General features: G+C 40.3%; 1 protein-coding gene across 1 annotated transcript in view; it reads right to left on the bottom strand.

Moving 5' to 3' along the window:
• ephb6 (eph receptor B6) overlaps positions 1–16,551 on the bottom strand; it is a 63,882-nt gene extending 47,331 nt beyond the window's left edge. Inside the window, exon 1 of the mRNA XM_021322894.2 lies at positions 16,489–16,551. Coding sequence (XP_021178569.2) covers positions 16,489–16,551 — 63 coding nt within the window. The remainder of the gene's footprint in view (positions 1–16,488) is intronic.
• Between the last annotated feature and the right edge of the window lie 370 nt (positions 16,552–16,921).

Here is a 16,921-nt window from a genome sequence, read left to right as displayed (position 1 = left end):
TAATTTTGACCAAAATTAGTTTTTAAAAGTGTTAATACTTAAACTGAATGTCCCTGAATAAAAAAAAATAGTAAAAATTGTAGTACTTAAAGGAGCACAGCACAATTTCCTGGGTTTTTGCAGACATCTGCCCCCTCTGGCGACAAGTTGAAATGACACCAGTGTTGAGAACATGCATGGGAGAAGAGGAAATGCATCTGCTGCTGCGACTGCTCAGGTCTTTTGCTTAGAGGCATAATGTCTTCTGAGGTAAGAAAGTTATAAATATTGAAGTTAGCCCATGTTCTCCCGCTAATGAATCGATTAAGGCGACAGGTTACACGCCAAGAGGATTCGGCCCAAAACTCATTTTACATCTTGGGTAATTGTGAGGGCATGTATGGAAAATAAATAACATTTAATTTTAAAAGTTGCACTATGCACCTTTAGTTTTGTTTGAAAATGTATTACAGCATTTGTGATATGAATGCATGAAAAATCGTGAGGGTTTTCTGCAACGTCTTTCTAAAAATTGTTGGTTAATTGTCAACTATTAAATAGCTATTAGGCCAGTATTTGTGCAGAGTTGTCCTTTGTGTTGTCCTGCTATGGAGTGGCAACCTTTTCAGGGTGTACCTCACCTCCTCCACGCAATCTGAAACATTTTGGGTGTTAAAGGTGTACACACTTTGCAAGAAGGTTGTTGCAGCTTTTTTGTTTTCTACATTTCTTTTCTACACACAACAGATTTGTTTGTTTGTCTGTTAAATTTCACAAGATGGATATATAATTTTTGGGTAAAATGTTTTCAAATGTTTCACATGGTCATGTTCTTTTACATAAATTAAAACCGGGGTGTTTAGGCATTTCAGAAACACTGTACACCCGTCATTGCCGCCTGTATAATTTCCACAGAAACCAGCGGTGTGTGGCTTCCTTCATATCTCTAACTTAGTCTTCCTGCTCTGCGTTGGTCGATGAGGAGATAAAAGCCTTGTCACAATGATGTCATCTGGTGGTTTGTGAATTTCTACTGTGCAACCTCAACGTTGACGTTTTGGCTGTCCATACATTTTTAATGGTTCTCTGACATTATGGAAATTGTTCCCTAAGGAAACAGTAATTAGACCCAGAGCATGATTCATGCTGTGTGTGTTTCAAGTCTTTAAGCTGGGAAGACATTTTAATGCACTGGGCTGAAACAGCTTGAAACTCAACAACCATTTAATTATCAAAAACAACACTTTAAGTATCATTTGTAGTTTTGTTGGCTTCATTTGACTTTTCTAGTCATCGTCATGGTTGTGTTACTGTATGGATTGAGTAAAATATAATCACAACCTCTATATATCAATAAGTGTTTATATCTCTGCTGTTTTTTCATTCTTATAGATAGTTTGTGGGGTGTGTTTTGAATGTATAAATATACACACATGTTTTGCAATTTTTTTTAAATCACCCAACTCGGTTTCACAAGTCTTAGATTTTTTGAGTAGGCTATTTAAATAATTATTAAGTCTACAGCATTTCAATGTTGCAAATCTGTCCTTACTATATATATATATATATATATATATATATATATATATATATATATATATATATATATATTTACCTTTGTGTGTATCTGCATGCTTCAATTTGCCTTTCAATCTGCTGCTGGTACACCTGAAATCCCCATTGTAGGATATTAAAGGATATTTCTATTATTTTGTATTCTATTCCATTTGACACAAAGCTAAAAACAAAAAGGGAACTCGTTTAAATGAAATTATACCTTAGGCTAGATTTAATCTGGACATCGCTGTGGCCCATCAACGCTCCTCCAATTGTTTTAAAATTTTGGACAAGGCATTGATAATAAAGCTATTTAAAATAGCTAATAAATGAATAGAAAGAACAGCTTTATTGCCAATAATCAGTTTTCTTGTTTCTTTCTACTTTTTATACCGTTGTTAAACAGTATCATGCGATGCTTTGGCCGAGGCTGAATCAAATTTGGGCAATGAGTCCACTTAGTTCAAGTGGACGATGCAGTCATCTCTGCACTCTGTCTGTAACTGGATATTTTGATCAAACAAAGATAAAATGTCCCTTTTCAGCATCACACAAAACAAATGAATGAAAATGTGCAGAACCCACCTGACAGGCTCACCATAAAGCATGATAGAGATCTGTCATGCAGTGGGCCTTTCTTCTTTCAAAGAGCATGGAAACTTTGTTAAAATCCACCGCATTGTGAACACTTTGAACTACCAGGACATTTTAAATAAAACGACTCCACCAGAAATCTGAAAATTGCTCTTCATCTGATCTTTCAGCGGGATACTGATCCAAAACGTGGCCAAATTAATGCAGGAAATGATATGCCACAAAGAAAATCTAATTTTTTCATGGCCATCCCAGCCTTAAGATCTAAACCCTGCAGGGTAATGCGTGGGGTGAGCTTAAGAGAAGAGATCATTAAAGAGGTCCCGTGAGTCTTATTGATCCAGAGAGATTTTGCAAGATTTATTTTCTCTTTTTATGCTCCAACCTTATGGGTGCATTATGGGTATCATTAATTGAGGCACTTGTAATTTTTTTTATAGGGATTTTGTTCTAAACATTTCAGTGTGAATTTATGCAACTCCAAAGAAATATAATTATCCTTTTAGGCTATTTACATCCACTTATTAGACGTGTAGACAATGTAAATACAACTTACTCTAATTATTAAAATTGGTAGTGGCAGGATCTGAGAGGGCTGAGTCTTTTTGCAGAACTACAGTAATTGTAACTCATAGAAAAGAGCAACAAATTAGAAACAAACAGGATTCCACCTGTTGGTTCCCTTTGCTTCTGAAAAGTGAGGCTGTGGTGCCTTGCTGTTTTTTTTTTTTTTTTTTTTTTTTCAAATATCAAGCTGACATTTTGACAGCTGCACAGCTGAGACGCATGGCTCTCAATGACACGCACGCATCCACCGGGCTCTGTGACTGATGTCACTCTCACTCGTGTTCATGAGCCGTGGCCCACATACCTTAAGGAACAAGGTGACAATGTAAACACAAGCTTGTGCTGCAAACCTTTGTGCAGTCTGGCTTTTTGATTTTTCTGTGCCACCATGAATCCTGCTCACCATCACAAAGAATTAATTAACAGATTTCCTTTCGTGTTCAAATGTTTTCTTCATGCTCTATGCAAAACAATTATAAACAAAAGGCCCTTTTAAGGTGTCATTTCTATAGATTTAAGTGCCCAGTTCAATCGGAATATATTAAAACATTTTTGTGGAGAAATGCCGATCCACAAGCATTCGTTTCTCTACAGCCCTCCATGTCATCCGTTTTTTAATTTGCTTAATATTTTAGGGAATCAGAGGACTGACGCTGAACGACTAATGAAATAAAACCGCCGTGTCCCAAAAGCATTTCTTTTCATTTTTATAGATAATACAATGAAGATAATGCAAGTGATTTTGCAAAGTGAATACTCCCCCGGTACAAAGGACAGAGCAACAAGGACACGTCTGAAAAGACGTGTTGATGTTGAATTTCTCTGAAAGGCTGGATCAAAATTCTGTTCATGCCCATCGTCAGGGACAAAACCAGAGACTAAATTCAATGTCAACAGTTTGAACTGCTGAAAATCTTGAATATATTCATAGTTTTACCACACATTTTGTAAAATAAGCTATAATCACACGATATAAATGTAAGTTACTAATATAATTTTATTTCACAGTGTAAAAAATGATCAGTATTTGGATCTAGGAATGCATTTTAGTAAGCATTTGTTTGCCTGCAGTGTGTACCTGTGACATGTGGCTGAGTTTTATGCCAAAATAATCCGTTTTTTATTTTACTCTGGCAGGAGTGGACACAAAATTAGATTTGACTCAGTCTGAGATTCAGTCAGGTTGAAAATGCAAACGTAGGCGCAGGTTTTAGTTTCACCAGTTTCAGAGCTTTAGGGGGTGACAAGGCTCTGATTTTAAGCTTGTGTGGCCTCCAGTAACAAGCAGGGTATTTTCTGGCTTAATTCAAAAGAATTATGCATTAGCCCCTGATCATCATTATTATTCCCCTTACAACAATGGTGAGGGGAAAAAAAGATCCAACCAGCCAATAAGAGTGCATTACCCATGTGTGATTCATGGTTTTGTACGTGTTACTCTATCCTGGCACGCTTAGGTCTGTTTCACTGTGGTTCTGACAGTCAGTGGGGAAGAAAATCTTCATAGCATCACACATCAGAGAGTGATTTGGTATTTGGACCAGCTGGAATAATGATACGATCAGTGAGCACATGAAAAGCGTCTGAGGCGCTGTCGGACTAATGGAGTGAAAGGACAGAAATGTCTCTCCAAGGCTCTGACTCATGCTTTTAAACAAGACAATGATGGCAAATTGGAGACAGAAAACAACAGAGTCCATGATCAGGTGGATGGATGCAGATTATCAGGGCGGAGAAAATAGTGTAAACTGAAAAAGGGTGTTTTATTTTTGGGTTTGCAAAGATGGAAGGTAGGTGGGGTCAGGTAGTGATACATTTAAATGGTATGGCTTTAAACATCACCTTTAAAATCTGCAGTAAAACGAAATCCTGCAAAGGAGCTGAAACTGTGGAGAAGTTTTTCCACCTGTACATTTGTTTTTGTTTCATTGCCACACTTCTTTTTAGATCAGGAAACAGATTTGATAATCAGATAACCCGTGTTAACACCAAAACTGTTTTTTAAATGATAATCACCTGTATGAAGAGAAGAAAAAGACATCTGGCCATAGTGAAACATTGTTTTGAGTATTAAAACCTATTTAAGATCATGCTCCTTATCTCAGTTAAATTAAAGTGTAGACTTTGACTAGGCCAATCTTTAACCGTTGTTTTTTTTTTGTTTGTTTGCTTCTTTATAATCCTGTCAAATGTGGTCCTGCTGGTACAATTTGGATCATTGTCCTACTGCTCAGGACAATTGTTATTATTATTATTATTATTATTATTATTATTATTATTATTATTAATATTAACACTACTACTACTACTAATAATAATAATAATAATAAAAGGTCTCGATCAGAACAGTATAGCGTAGCTGCAAAATGGCAGAGAACATGTCCAGCGGATGAAAACATTCTCTTTCTAGTGGTGCGTTCACACAGAACACGGTATCTGCACGGCGCTGACCGCTCTGCATTTCACACGGTGACACCAACTTCACCGCGCATCACCCCATCATCAGAGAAGCGTCTATCCGCATGTCTGTTCGACTCAACAGGGTGGACCGGGATTTTACCAAGCGAGTCACGGTGGTGTATTTATTGGGGAACGCCGAGCGACGGCGCCGGCGTCCCTGCGGGTCTAGATCCTCCAGAGATACTCCCCCAGTTCGGGGAGTCCAGGATCCAAAACTGTTATGCCGCTTTGGGGACGGATCACCCGTACAACAGAGGTAAGGACACTGGGAGATCAGAAGAAGTGGATAGAGAGAGCCCGAGCGCAGATGCAGCGGCTTGCTGGGCCAAGCTATGAAGCTCAGACAGAAGCAGCGAGAGCAGCTGGAGAGAGCAGAGCAAGAGACCGACAGACAGAAGCAGCGGCTGGACGGGCCAGTTGTTGGGCTACAAGAGGTGGAAGAATGATGAATGACTGATTGATGAATGATGAGTCCTTTCAGGGCTAAATTAAAACAGCTTTTTTCAAAGCCACCCACAAAACTCTAAAGAGCTTTCCTCACTTAATCCCATGTCAACGTTAATTTTTCTATCTCCCAATTTGATTGAAAAAAGCTTTGTCTCCGCTGCACTTCTTCACCGCGTGTCACAACGAATAGTCTCTGATTGGTTGCTGCGACGCGATTTAACAGAAATGTTCAGATTTTTGTGCACCAGCGAAAGTCACCGCACTGCACCACGCGGATCACACCGCGGCTCACTTCACTGCTCCTAATCGCACCTTTTGCATAGGGGTAATTTGTAAATCCCCCACTCAGACCGCCTCATCCGTCTCCAAAAGGTGATGCAGTTTTGCTGTGTGTTTATCATTTGCAAATATGCGCATAGGAGGCAAAGGGTGAGAAGGCGATGGTAATTGGGAGGGGGGGGTGGTCAGGGTTGCAGCTGGAGTTGTGGTAGAGAGAGGTGTGGCTTTGCACACATCTTGTTTTGGTCTACAAACAGTGCTCAACAGCCCACCTAGTAGTGAAATGTCGCTTCTTGCTCCGTTAAAAGATGTAATTTGATAATAACAATGGACCGAGCACGTCTAGCATTTTTCTAGTAGGACTAAGCAGCGAGCTGGAGACAAACTGGGACGACTTTCTCTGCCAGTGGCACATTGAGGTGCGAGGCCGTTGCAAAGCAGCAACTCCTCCAGCCACGTGCACGACAGGGTATGCAAACAGAACAGCGTGGCATGCATGTAAGTGTTGACCATACACATAAGAAAATATTATTTACCCAAGACATAGCCTTTTATGTCACAGAAAACAAAGAATAGTCCCTCGACTAAGCCTTGTTTCCTCTGGAGGATTGTGCACGAGCTTGAGGTGCGTGTCGAGTCTTGTGCATGTTGAGGGTTTCTCATGGGGTGGAAACTGCTGGGGACGGTGCTCACAGTTCAAACTAAACAGTTCTCCACACTCACAGTTCGAATTTGTGCAGAATAAGGTATAATTCCTTTAAAAGGACATTTAAGCAACTTTTTTTTTTAAAAAGAGAAGTCTTCAGTTCAAACTGATGGGCATAAATTCTTCTTCTGAATTTTCTACTAGAGAGCAGAATGCGTGGTTCCATCAATTATGGAATGAGATCCCGGATACAAGCGGCTGAAATGAGTTTTCTCCGTAGTGTGTCTGGGCTCTCCCTTAGAGATAGGGTGAGGAGCTCAGTCATCCGGGGAGGACTCAGAGTAGAGCCGCTGCTCCTCCACGTCGAGAGGAGCCAGTTGAGGTGGCTCGGGCATCTGGTCAGGATGCCTCCTGGATGCCTCCCTGGAGAGGTGTTCCGGGCACGTCCCTCCGGGAGGAGGCCCAGGGGAAGACCCAGGACACGCTGGAGGGACTATGTCTCCCGGCTGGCCTGGGAACGCCTTGGGGTTCCTCCTGAGGAGCTGGCCCAAGTGGCTGGGGAGAGGGACGTCTGGGCCTCCCTACTAAAGCTGCTACCCCCGCGACCCGACCCCGGATAAGCGGAAGACGACGACGGACGGACGGACATCAATTATGGCAAGTGATTCAGATCCTTGAAGCGGCACAGCAGTCCCAAACCACCATCCACCATGTTGGACTGCAGATGTGATGTCATTTTTTTATAATCCTGTTAGTTTTAATAGCAGATGCCCCAAACCTTCCAAAACGTTCCACTTTTGTCTCACCAGTCCACAGATTATTTCCCCATAATTCCTTGGGATCATCAAGATGTTTGGTTTTGGTCTTGAAACGCTCCTGAAGATGACCTTTTTGCCCAGTCTCTTTCTGTTAAACCATACAGCTGAGGTTAACAGAGGCTTAGCTGCAGTGCTTTAGATGTGGTTCTGGGTTCTTTGTGACCTCCTGGATGACTTGTTCAAACGCTCTTGTGATAATTTAAGTGGGTTGGCCACTCCTTTGGAATATTCAGCACTGCTCCATGTTTTCTCCATGTGGGAGTCATGGCTGTTCTCATTGTTTGCTGGCTTTTTAACCCTTTCAGACTCATACTGTCATTTTTTTTTTTTTTTTTTACATTTCTTTAGATCGGGGTATGATATGTTGACATGTTGTCAGGCAGATTCTGTTTAAGTAATGTCTTGATTCTACAGGTCTGGGAGTAATCAGGTGTGGCTGTTGAAATTTCTCTCTAAAAATCTGAAAATGTGGTTCATCCAAGTTAAACCATGATTTAACAAATAGCTCTAATATATCAGGGTCACTAAGGGCCAAGTTTGTTTACCCACAGCATGACAGATCCTCTACCATACATCTTTTCTTTACTTTAATGAAGTCAACCACCATTTAAAAACTATTTTGCATTTACCAGGGGTTATCTGTGTTCATTTTAAAAACTTAAATGTAGTTATTGCCACAGTGAGAAATATATATATATATATATATATATATATATATATATATATATATATATATAAAAACTGATTAATCCTAACAGGAAGAGAAGAGAGTTTGCATTATTCCTATGAGGGATTGCGTGCAAAAACACAGCTTTCATTTGTTATGTGACCTTAAACCCCTCCTCATCCAGTGCCCCTCACCCTTCCCTTTACCCTATTTTGTCTTGTGCCATTTTTCTTCCTTTATAAAAAAAATGTGGGGGGAAAATGGGCCAAATTGAGGAGGAGGGGTGGATGAGTCGTTGGAAAGGAAGTTGCAAAAAAAAAAAAAAAATGGAGGAACACTCATCTTCGTGATTTAATTTGAAGCGAAATGCCGGAGAACCGTGCAAGCTCTCTAGTGACAGAGGACAGGGAGGGGCAGGGCCTCTGACACGACACACAAACATGGCCTTGCAGACACAAATGAAGGTGCACATTTAATCAAAGATTCATGCAAAAAGAAAGAGCACAACGAGAAGAGTCGAAATTACTGGAGCAAAAAAACACGGCAACAAGGAAAGAAAAGTTTCTGCTGGTTTGGGACCAAAAAGGAAAAAGAAGAATCCAGAATGATTGTGGAAGGACAGATGCAAACACGAGTGAGGGAAGAGTAATGGCAGAAAGGAGTTTTACACATGTGGAAGCAGTCAGTAGTAAAAGTGCAAAAAAGAAGGAGCAGAAAAGAGCACAGTGACTGATATCCACGGACCCTAAAGCGAAAAAAAGGCTGGGATGTGAAAAGAAAAGGGAGACAGGGTTAAAAAGAACACGCACACACACACACACTCCATCCCTCATCCTCTGCTCGTCTCATGGTCTGTCTTTCTACTCTTCTCAGCTCGATGCCCCCAGGTCAAATAACCATATCTCCATCTCAACAGCACTTGTCATCCAGGGACCGCAAAAAAAAAAAAGAAAAAAAAAAAAAAGAAAAGCCAAGCTCATCCGCGTACTTACTTCCTCTCTCTCCCGCACACATACAGAGATGCCCTCATATTAGCAGCTGCCATCGCGGTTCACAACGTCCTAACGCACACGAGGCCCTGTTTAATCAAACATCATGTTCAATTAAGTCCCGACGCTGGCAGACAGACACGGCCATCGCCGCCAGAAGGTAAAATTAGCGTAGAAGGAGATAAAAGGCTGATGCTGGCGAGTGTGCAAGCCAGATGTTGGTTCGTTTCTGCTCTGCTGTGCGGTCGGACCTTTCCGACCACTTTCAGCGGCTTCTCAGTGGGGTTTGATGCCATCTGGACATCTCTACGCAGTCTGGTGGTGTCATTCTGCACTGAAGGGGGGGTGGGTGGGGGGGGGGGGTGGGTATGCCTCCTGAGTCCTTAAAAATGAAATTTCACTCGCAAGCGTCAAAGCTTCAGAACAATGTATAAGTGTAATTATGAGCCATATTAGAACTGAGCCAAAATCACTCACAGATGAATGAATTTAACTGACCCGGGAGTTGACCCTCGCACAGTCACGCAAGCACACACATAGCGAGCAGGAACCACCATCAAAAGCCACACACACACATTCTAGGTACTCTAATGTTATTATAATGCCTTGCAGCTATTTACACCCCCTGAAGTTATTATTATTATTTTATTATTTTTTTACATTTCGCCGTGTTATAACCACAGACCTCAGGGTATTTTATTGGGATTCTGTGTGATGGACCAACTCATAGTGGTCCATGGTTGGAAAGTGAAAAACAATACATGGTAGTAGAGCTACAGGATAATAAAAAAGGAATAATGCGATAAATGTTGTGATAACTTTATGATGTGCAATAAATTCATAAACGATTAAAGCATCAGCGTCTTTTTGCTTTGAGCTCATAGCAAACGTTGACCGCAGATGATTAGCAGTCTATTGAGCTACTGGGGGAACAAACAAAACAACAATTACATTTCATATTTTGATCTCCATGACGAGGTTTTATTGGAAAAGTTGTTTTAGGTCCAGCATCGACTTGGTTTTATTTATTTTTTATGAGTTGATCACTTTGCCCACTCTTTTTAATTCAAGTACTTTTTTGCAGCATCAGTCAAACAATGCCAACAAATAAGCAACAGGCAGAGAACGCCTGAAGGCATGGCTCCTAAGTAATTAGCGTATCTGCTCTTTTATATCGCACACAATGAAATATTGATACCTACACCTTTCAGAAATACTGAGCAGCCGTGTGTATCCGTCAAATTTCTTTCTTTTCTTTTAAATCTAAAATGTGGCGGAAGCCTTTGTATACAGGCTTCCTTATTCTAATACCCCTAAATAATACCAAAAATTAACAAAAAAAGAGTAAAACGTCACCTTTTTACTAAACAATATTTATCCACAATCTTTTAACATTTTTGTTTAATCCATCATATAAAAGTATAGCAGACCTACAACCCTTTCAAAACAGAGCCGTCCACCTGCACGCACCGGCTGGGCAAGGAGAGCATTAATCAGGAGAAAAGTCAAGAGGTACATGGCAACACTGGAGGAGCTGCAGAGAACCACAGCTCAGGTGGCGGAATAAATGGAGGGGGCAAGCTGGGGACACACAAAGCAGTGTTCACAGATTTTGAAAGTACTCCAGTTCACACATTCGGCTGGTTGCAGCAGATCTTTGTCACGTCTGAAAAGTGTGGGAGTCACAGACTTAACAACCGCGCCTGATGAGCTCTCACTAAGAGCATGACTTGTCAAACCGACTGAAGTCAACTGAACTCGTCATACTGCTGTGAGGACGGCTGGAAGGTAAGTAAACAAAGCGCTTTTTTTTTGTTGCTTGCCAAGATAAAGACAGGGAAGAAGCAATCAACCGTCTGTTGTTCCCCGCCCATTTAATGGCTGCTAGTAACCCTGTTTATAGTTTGGCAGGTAATCAGTTCACTCTACCTGAACGTGTTCAGATTTGGCTTTAAATGTCAAACCATGTTAGGCTGACATGTACTCCAGCTAAAGCTGCTTGGTTCCCCTCAGACATTCGCAGAATTACATCTTAACCATTCACACACCTGCAGATCTTTGTGTCAACTGGCCATTGTATCTGTTATGGTCTAGTTTAAGAGCCTAACTGGGAATTATGGGGAAAAACTGAGGGAAGAATGCTGTAGTGTGCCCTCCACTTAAGTAGCGAAGAACACAAATCTGGCCTGTATGGGGCAAGGTCCAGACTGGTCTGGTGTTTAAAGGAGCCATAAAAAGTCCTTAATGGGACACAGTAAATGTGTCGGAGAAGGTGCTGGGGTTTGAAGAAGCCAAAACTAAACTGTCTGGCCTACAAATGATATTTACTAAAAGTAACACCCAGAACAGACCATGCCCACAGTGATACACAGTGGTGGCAGCGTCATGCTGCTGGGAAGCCTGAATAACCTGCAAGATGCAGCAAAATACTTTTTTTTATGTATGCGTCAGTAGCTCACTCTGCTTGCATACAAAGTTTTTTTCGGAAAATTGCCACATCCTGCTGGAATATTAGTCGTTGTTTGGGTGTTTTATGCTTTGTTTTTGCTCAGTTTCTTAGTAAATAAAGTCCTTCATGTTTATTTATAATAACAAGGAAGCATCTAACGGCTATAGCATCTCCCAGCCATGTGTGGAAACAACGCAGAAAGGTTCAACATCCAGTGTAAAAAAAATAAAATAAAAAAATATATGATTGCAAGAGGAAAAAGACTGGAATGTCGCGGGGAATACAGTAGGAAGGTTGGTGTTTACCAAAGTGGATGCTAAAGTTGTCCAAGCCTCAGATGTGACCGCAGAGTTGATTGACGTGAATAAACGTCCTTGTAAATACTGTGATAATAGTAACAGCAATGCTCTTCTCAGCCTCTACAGTCTTATGTACAAACAACATTGTAAATAGATCAATTGATTGATTGATTGACTGATTGATTGATTGGTTGGTTGGTTCTTACCTTGATGCTGTGTCCCTGTTTCTGTTTATGAATGGGAATTTTCTTCTTGATGTTCTGATATGCGGCTCTTATAGTTCTTGTAGATGGGTTTATTTAATTAATAACGGTTGGTCTTCGATCACCCTAAGCTTTACTGCAAGGCATTGCAGAGGGGTCAGGCTCGGTACGGCATCGTTTACTAGTCATTTTGTAGTTGTCATCTGGCTTTCTGATAGTTCTGGAGTACTGCCGGTAGATGGTGCCACATCTGTTCATATCTGCTCATTGCGCCCGTTGAGGGGGTTATATTAAGGCTCAAAAAGGACTATCAAAACACTATAAGGATGGACGCTTGGTGTAAATAACCTTATTTTATCATGATCAAACAGTTTTCAGTCTTTTTTATAAGCAAATAACGTGGCTATGTACCTTTAAGATGGGGTGGAGGTTTAACTGGTCTATACCCGCTTATCCACGCAGGGTTGCAGGAGGGCTGGTTGCCTCTCTTTAGAGGTTACTTGGTAAGAGGCCGTTTACACCCTGGACAGATCACCAGTCCATCACAGACTAAACATGCAGTCAGAGCTAAAATGCAATGGTTTGGATCAGTCCAAGTACCACAAACTAAATCCAGAATAATAGGCAAAAACCGAACACCGAAGTTCACAGAAGCGCTCCCTTCAATCTGACCGAGATTAAACCATATCACACTGAAGAATGGGCAGAAACGTCAGTGTCTAAAAGTGCCAATATGATAAATGTTGACCCAGTGAGGCTCAATACAAGCCACTTAAAGTTCAAACACGAAGGGAAGCTCCGACTGGAAGACTCATGGCTCAGCGTGGGTATTTCTGTCATAGATTAGGAGATACAATAGAGAAAAATGCAAGAAACAGGCTTTTAAGCCTCTTGAGAAATGGGGTGGAGTCTGTTATGGTTGTTTCTTTTAAAGCCAGCATTAAGCTATAATAGAGGATAATGCCCCTGCCTGCAAACCATAACTATACATTAGACATGCCTTTACAAGCCTTCTGCAAATCTAAAGTTATTAGTTTAGAAAAGAATTGACAGATGGTCATGTTAAAGCTGGATTTGAATGTCCTGAGAATGATTCTAAGGCTCTTCTGCCAGTGCCCTGATATAAATGTAGCGTCATGCCAAAAGCGAAACCGCACAACGGCCTTGAAAATCGTTTTTATTGAACAACTGTTTTGAAACACTGCTATTTGTTACGTGCACCTAGTGACCTTTTTTGACACGTCCTGCTGTGCACCAGCACCAACAGCGCTGCAGAGGACGAGAAAAAAACAAAACAGGATGTTTGTGGACATCAGCTGTACATTTGAGTCCATATAATATTGGTAACTGAGGGACCTGTGTTAGTTCAGCTGTGGGTTTAGGTTTATGTCCATGTGTGAAAGTGTGAATCGCATTACAGCAATACTGTCTGCTTTAAACAGAAATTAACACCCCGTGTATGTGTGACCATGAATGTTTCTGATGCTACTGAAATTCATACAGACAGTACATCAGGTTGTGTATATGCTGTGACTTTTTCACTTGAATCAATCCTTTTACCTTTCAGAGTTTGGATTTTGGACCTCCTGATCAACAGAAAATTAGCTTTTGTTCCCTGAAAGCACTTTTGTTTTTCTTTCTCTTTCTCTATGATGCTGTTTTTCACTTTGATTTTTTTTTGTTTTAGTTTAGATAAAGCCTCTCGTGTTGCGAAACAAATGGCAGCAGTCAGCAAGGTCTGTAAACTGAATTTGTTCGCTGTTAAAAAAAAGTAAATCTCTCCTAGATGAAAGGAAGACCTCAATCCTTTGTGTAACTGTACAATAATATTCTGGGAGAAGCTCAAATTGCAGATTTCTTTAGCTTATTCTGATTTTTGTAAAGTGGTGACCCGATGATTCAGATCCCAAAATCTCTTTTTAGATAAATAGAAAAATCAGCTCCGGGTTCATGGGCAGAGGAAACAATAGTTTCTTCTGAGAAAGAATATTTCTCCTCTATTTGCAATTGCATTGCTTTGAAACAAACTTGTCATCTTTTTTAAAATCTCTTTTACAAACTCCTCAAAAGCTAAAACAAAAGAAAAGAAAAAAAATCCACTAGAATCACAGGACATTACAAAACCTCCATTCAAAATAAAATTTTTAAAAAAGTCTTGTTATGGTGGTAATACTAGTAAATGTTGTGATGATGATATATTTTGTGATATTTGCTTATTTTCTTCTTATTGAACTCCGAACAACATGAATATTACAATCTCTGATATCGTGATGATGACATGTTTGTGATATAGTGTGCTGCCCTATTTTTCAGATGACCAAGGCCTTGTCCACACGGAGACGAACACAGTAAATATTCATAAACAAATAAAAAAAAGTGTGTCCACGTGAGAGAACGCAGCACAACTGAAACGGCTGTAGTAAGTATGCCAGGCCCATTGGTGGCACTGTGACATTGCCAAATAAACGTAAAAAAAATACCGGACATGCTCAGACATTTCATATTAAGTAAACACAGCAACATACAAAGCACTGATGAGACACAAACATTTACACATGTCACTGTATTTTCAGGGAACACACCTTGAAGAGTCTGAGGACGCTACCAACAGCCATAACAAATTCAATTTAATTAAATTTTATTTATATAGCACCGATTCATGAAACATGTCATCTCAAGGCCCTTTCCAAAGTCAAATTCAATCAGATTAAACAGATTGGTCAAAAGATTTTGACATCACCAGACAACTAGACCTTTGCGGATAGATTTATTCTCATCTCCATGTGAATGGGGCCTAAGTTTGCTAGATAAGAAGCAAAGCAAAATACAGTTTAATGATTCTATGAATTCTGTCCTTTGGCTTAATTCATATTTTCTTAAGCTTGCAAATTAAACGTCACACTGGTTAAGCTTAAACCGACTCTTGGCCCCTTCAATTCAAATAAATTCAAACAACTTTTATTTTCACTGTGGCCCACCAGTCATATTACAAGAAGACAACAATCAATCAAGCATTCAGAAACACTGTCAATGACATCATATGGCATTTGTGCACCAGGACAAAGAAAAAAATACAAAGGTCACAATGCATGCAGTAAGCAGATCAGCTGTTTATTCCCAAAATGTGTGCAGACCAGAGTTTGTGCATCCATGTAATCCTCAAACTGCACACAAAAAAACATCTGCTCCTGTTATAAGAGAGTGACTCAATTCTTTAACGGCCTGAGATGCTTTGTGAGGATATATTTGTATCTGTCTCTTTGATCACTTCTGTGTCTGCTGTGTTAGAATCCAAATAAACTTTTATAGTACCGTAACTTAAAATGTATTTGCCATCATTGCTTTAGCAGAAAAAAAAAGTTTTTTTGATGGTATTAAGTATTTAAGTACATAACTAGGACTAGAAGCTGTCTCTAAAAGTGTCTCTTTTACTTGGAATGTTATTGTAATGGTTGAAAACAGACTGTTGCAGAAAATCCTTTATTTTTATTTCAGCATGGCCTATAGAAATACAGACACAGGTCCTGAGTTTTAAAAACATGCCACACAAAATGCGATTTTGTGTGGCTTGTGCGGCAACAATGGGGGTAAAATACCAGACAGTACACTGACAAGTGTTGGGTTAAAGGGGACATGTCAGACAAAATCCATCTTTTTAGCACTTAAATACATTTTATTGTATACTCTAGGAGTGCAGGAATGTTTTATTTTCTCTCTCCAGGAGCTGTGTAGATATCTTTATAATCTTTTTGGATCATATTTTTGAAGCCATTCAGTTTTCTATGTTTCTATGTTTTCTGAACAATTACGTCACAGCATTTGCTGTGGAGCTGCCAAACAAGGACATGGACTTCTGGCTCGCCAATTTTGCAATTTTATTTTTTTGCTGCGACTTTGTAGTCCAAGCTGAAGGACGGTGAAGCTACAAGAATCAAGAGTCTTTATTGTCATTATGTATCTATAATGAAATTTGGTGAGACACCAACTAAGAATGCACACATAACACAGACACAAATCAAAGACACCCATGGAGAAACATGAAGTCAAGTAAATAAGTGAAATTGTTTTGTTGCTGGGTGTATTAACACACACGGTTCATTACACCGTCCCCCGGCATACTCTGAAAATGGCTGAACAGGTTGAAGTGGAACGTTCTGCAACCTGGAGGGGGGCGCGGTGGGAAGTGCCTCCTTCAGATTTAAAGAGACCACACTAAAACAAGTTGCTCTCAGACAAACCTCTGGGGGCAAAAGAGGAGCTGTGGGGCAACAATAACGAGGAATTTGGACCAAGCACTGCAGTTCCCCTTCATGCAGACCACAACTGAATGAATTCAACGTGAAAAAGAAGGATTTAAAAGGATAATTTGTCCCGTTTAAGTGAAGGACTCTGATTTTGATCATTTTAAACAGTCTTGATTTAGACAATTATAATTATAATCCAAAACCTGGATCACATCTGTGTGTGCAAAACACAGCAGCTGCAATCCCCCCGACGCCTGGAAACTACATTTGCAGATCATGTCGCTGCTTACCCCTGTGTCCGGATAGGTGGTCCAGCCCAGCTCTGAGGTAGTTTCTGTTGTGTCCAGCAGCATCACTGGGAAGTGGAAAAAGAAGGGAGATAGACACAAGTTGTGAGAACACAAACAGACAATATCTACAGCTTTTGGTTTAAAATAATTGCTCTAAGCTTGATAGTTTCACGGAGGAACAGCTTGAGCACTGAAATGGGATAAGAAACTAAGAAACAGAATCAATAATTGAAGGTTCGAGAACAGCACCCTGCGGGAATCCGTGTTCCCATCAAGATCTGAAACTCAGATTCACTACATTAAGTATTCGTTTTAGATTAAGAGTTCTTGTTAAATATCGCACAAAGTGACGGCACAGTTTCGTTTGATTTTTTTTTTCTTTTTCCCTTCTCCGTGGAGTGAAATCAGGCCAGTCTCCAGCTGCGTGCATCTG

The sequence above is a fragment of the Fundulus heteroclitus genome, chromosome 3 (genome assembly GCF_011125445.2).
Source record: "Fundulus heteroclitus isolate FHET01 chromosome 3, MU-UCD_Fhet_4.1, whole genome shotgun sequence".
Classification (NCBI taxonomy): Eukaryota; Metazoa; Chordata; class Actinopteri; order Cyprinodontiformes; family Fundulidae; genus Fundulus; species Fundulus heteroclitus.
This window is presented reverse-complemented; position numbering and strand designations above follow the sequence as displayed.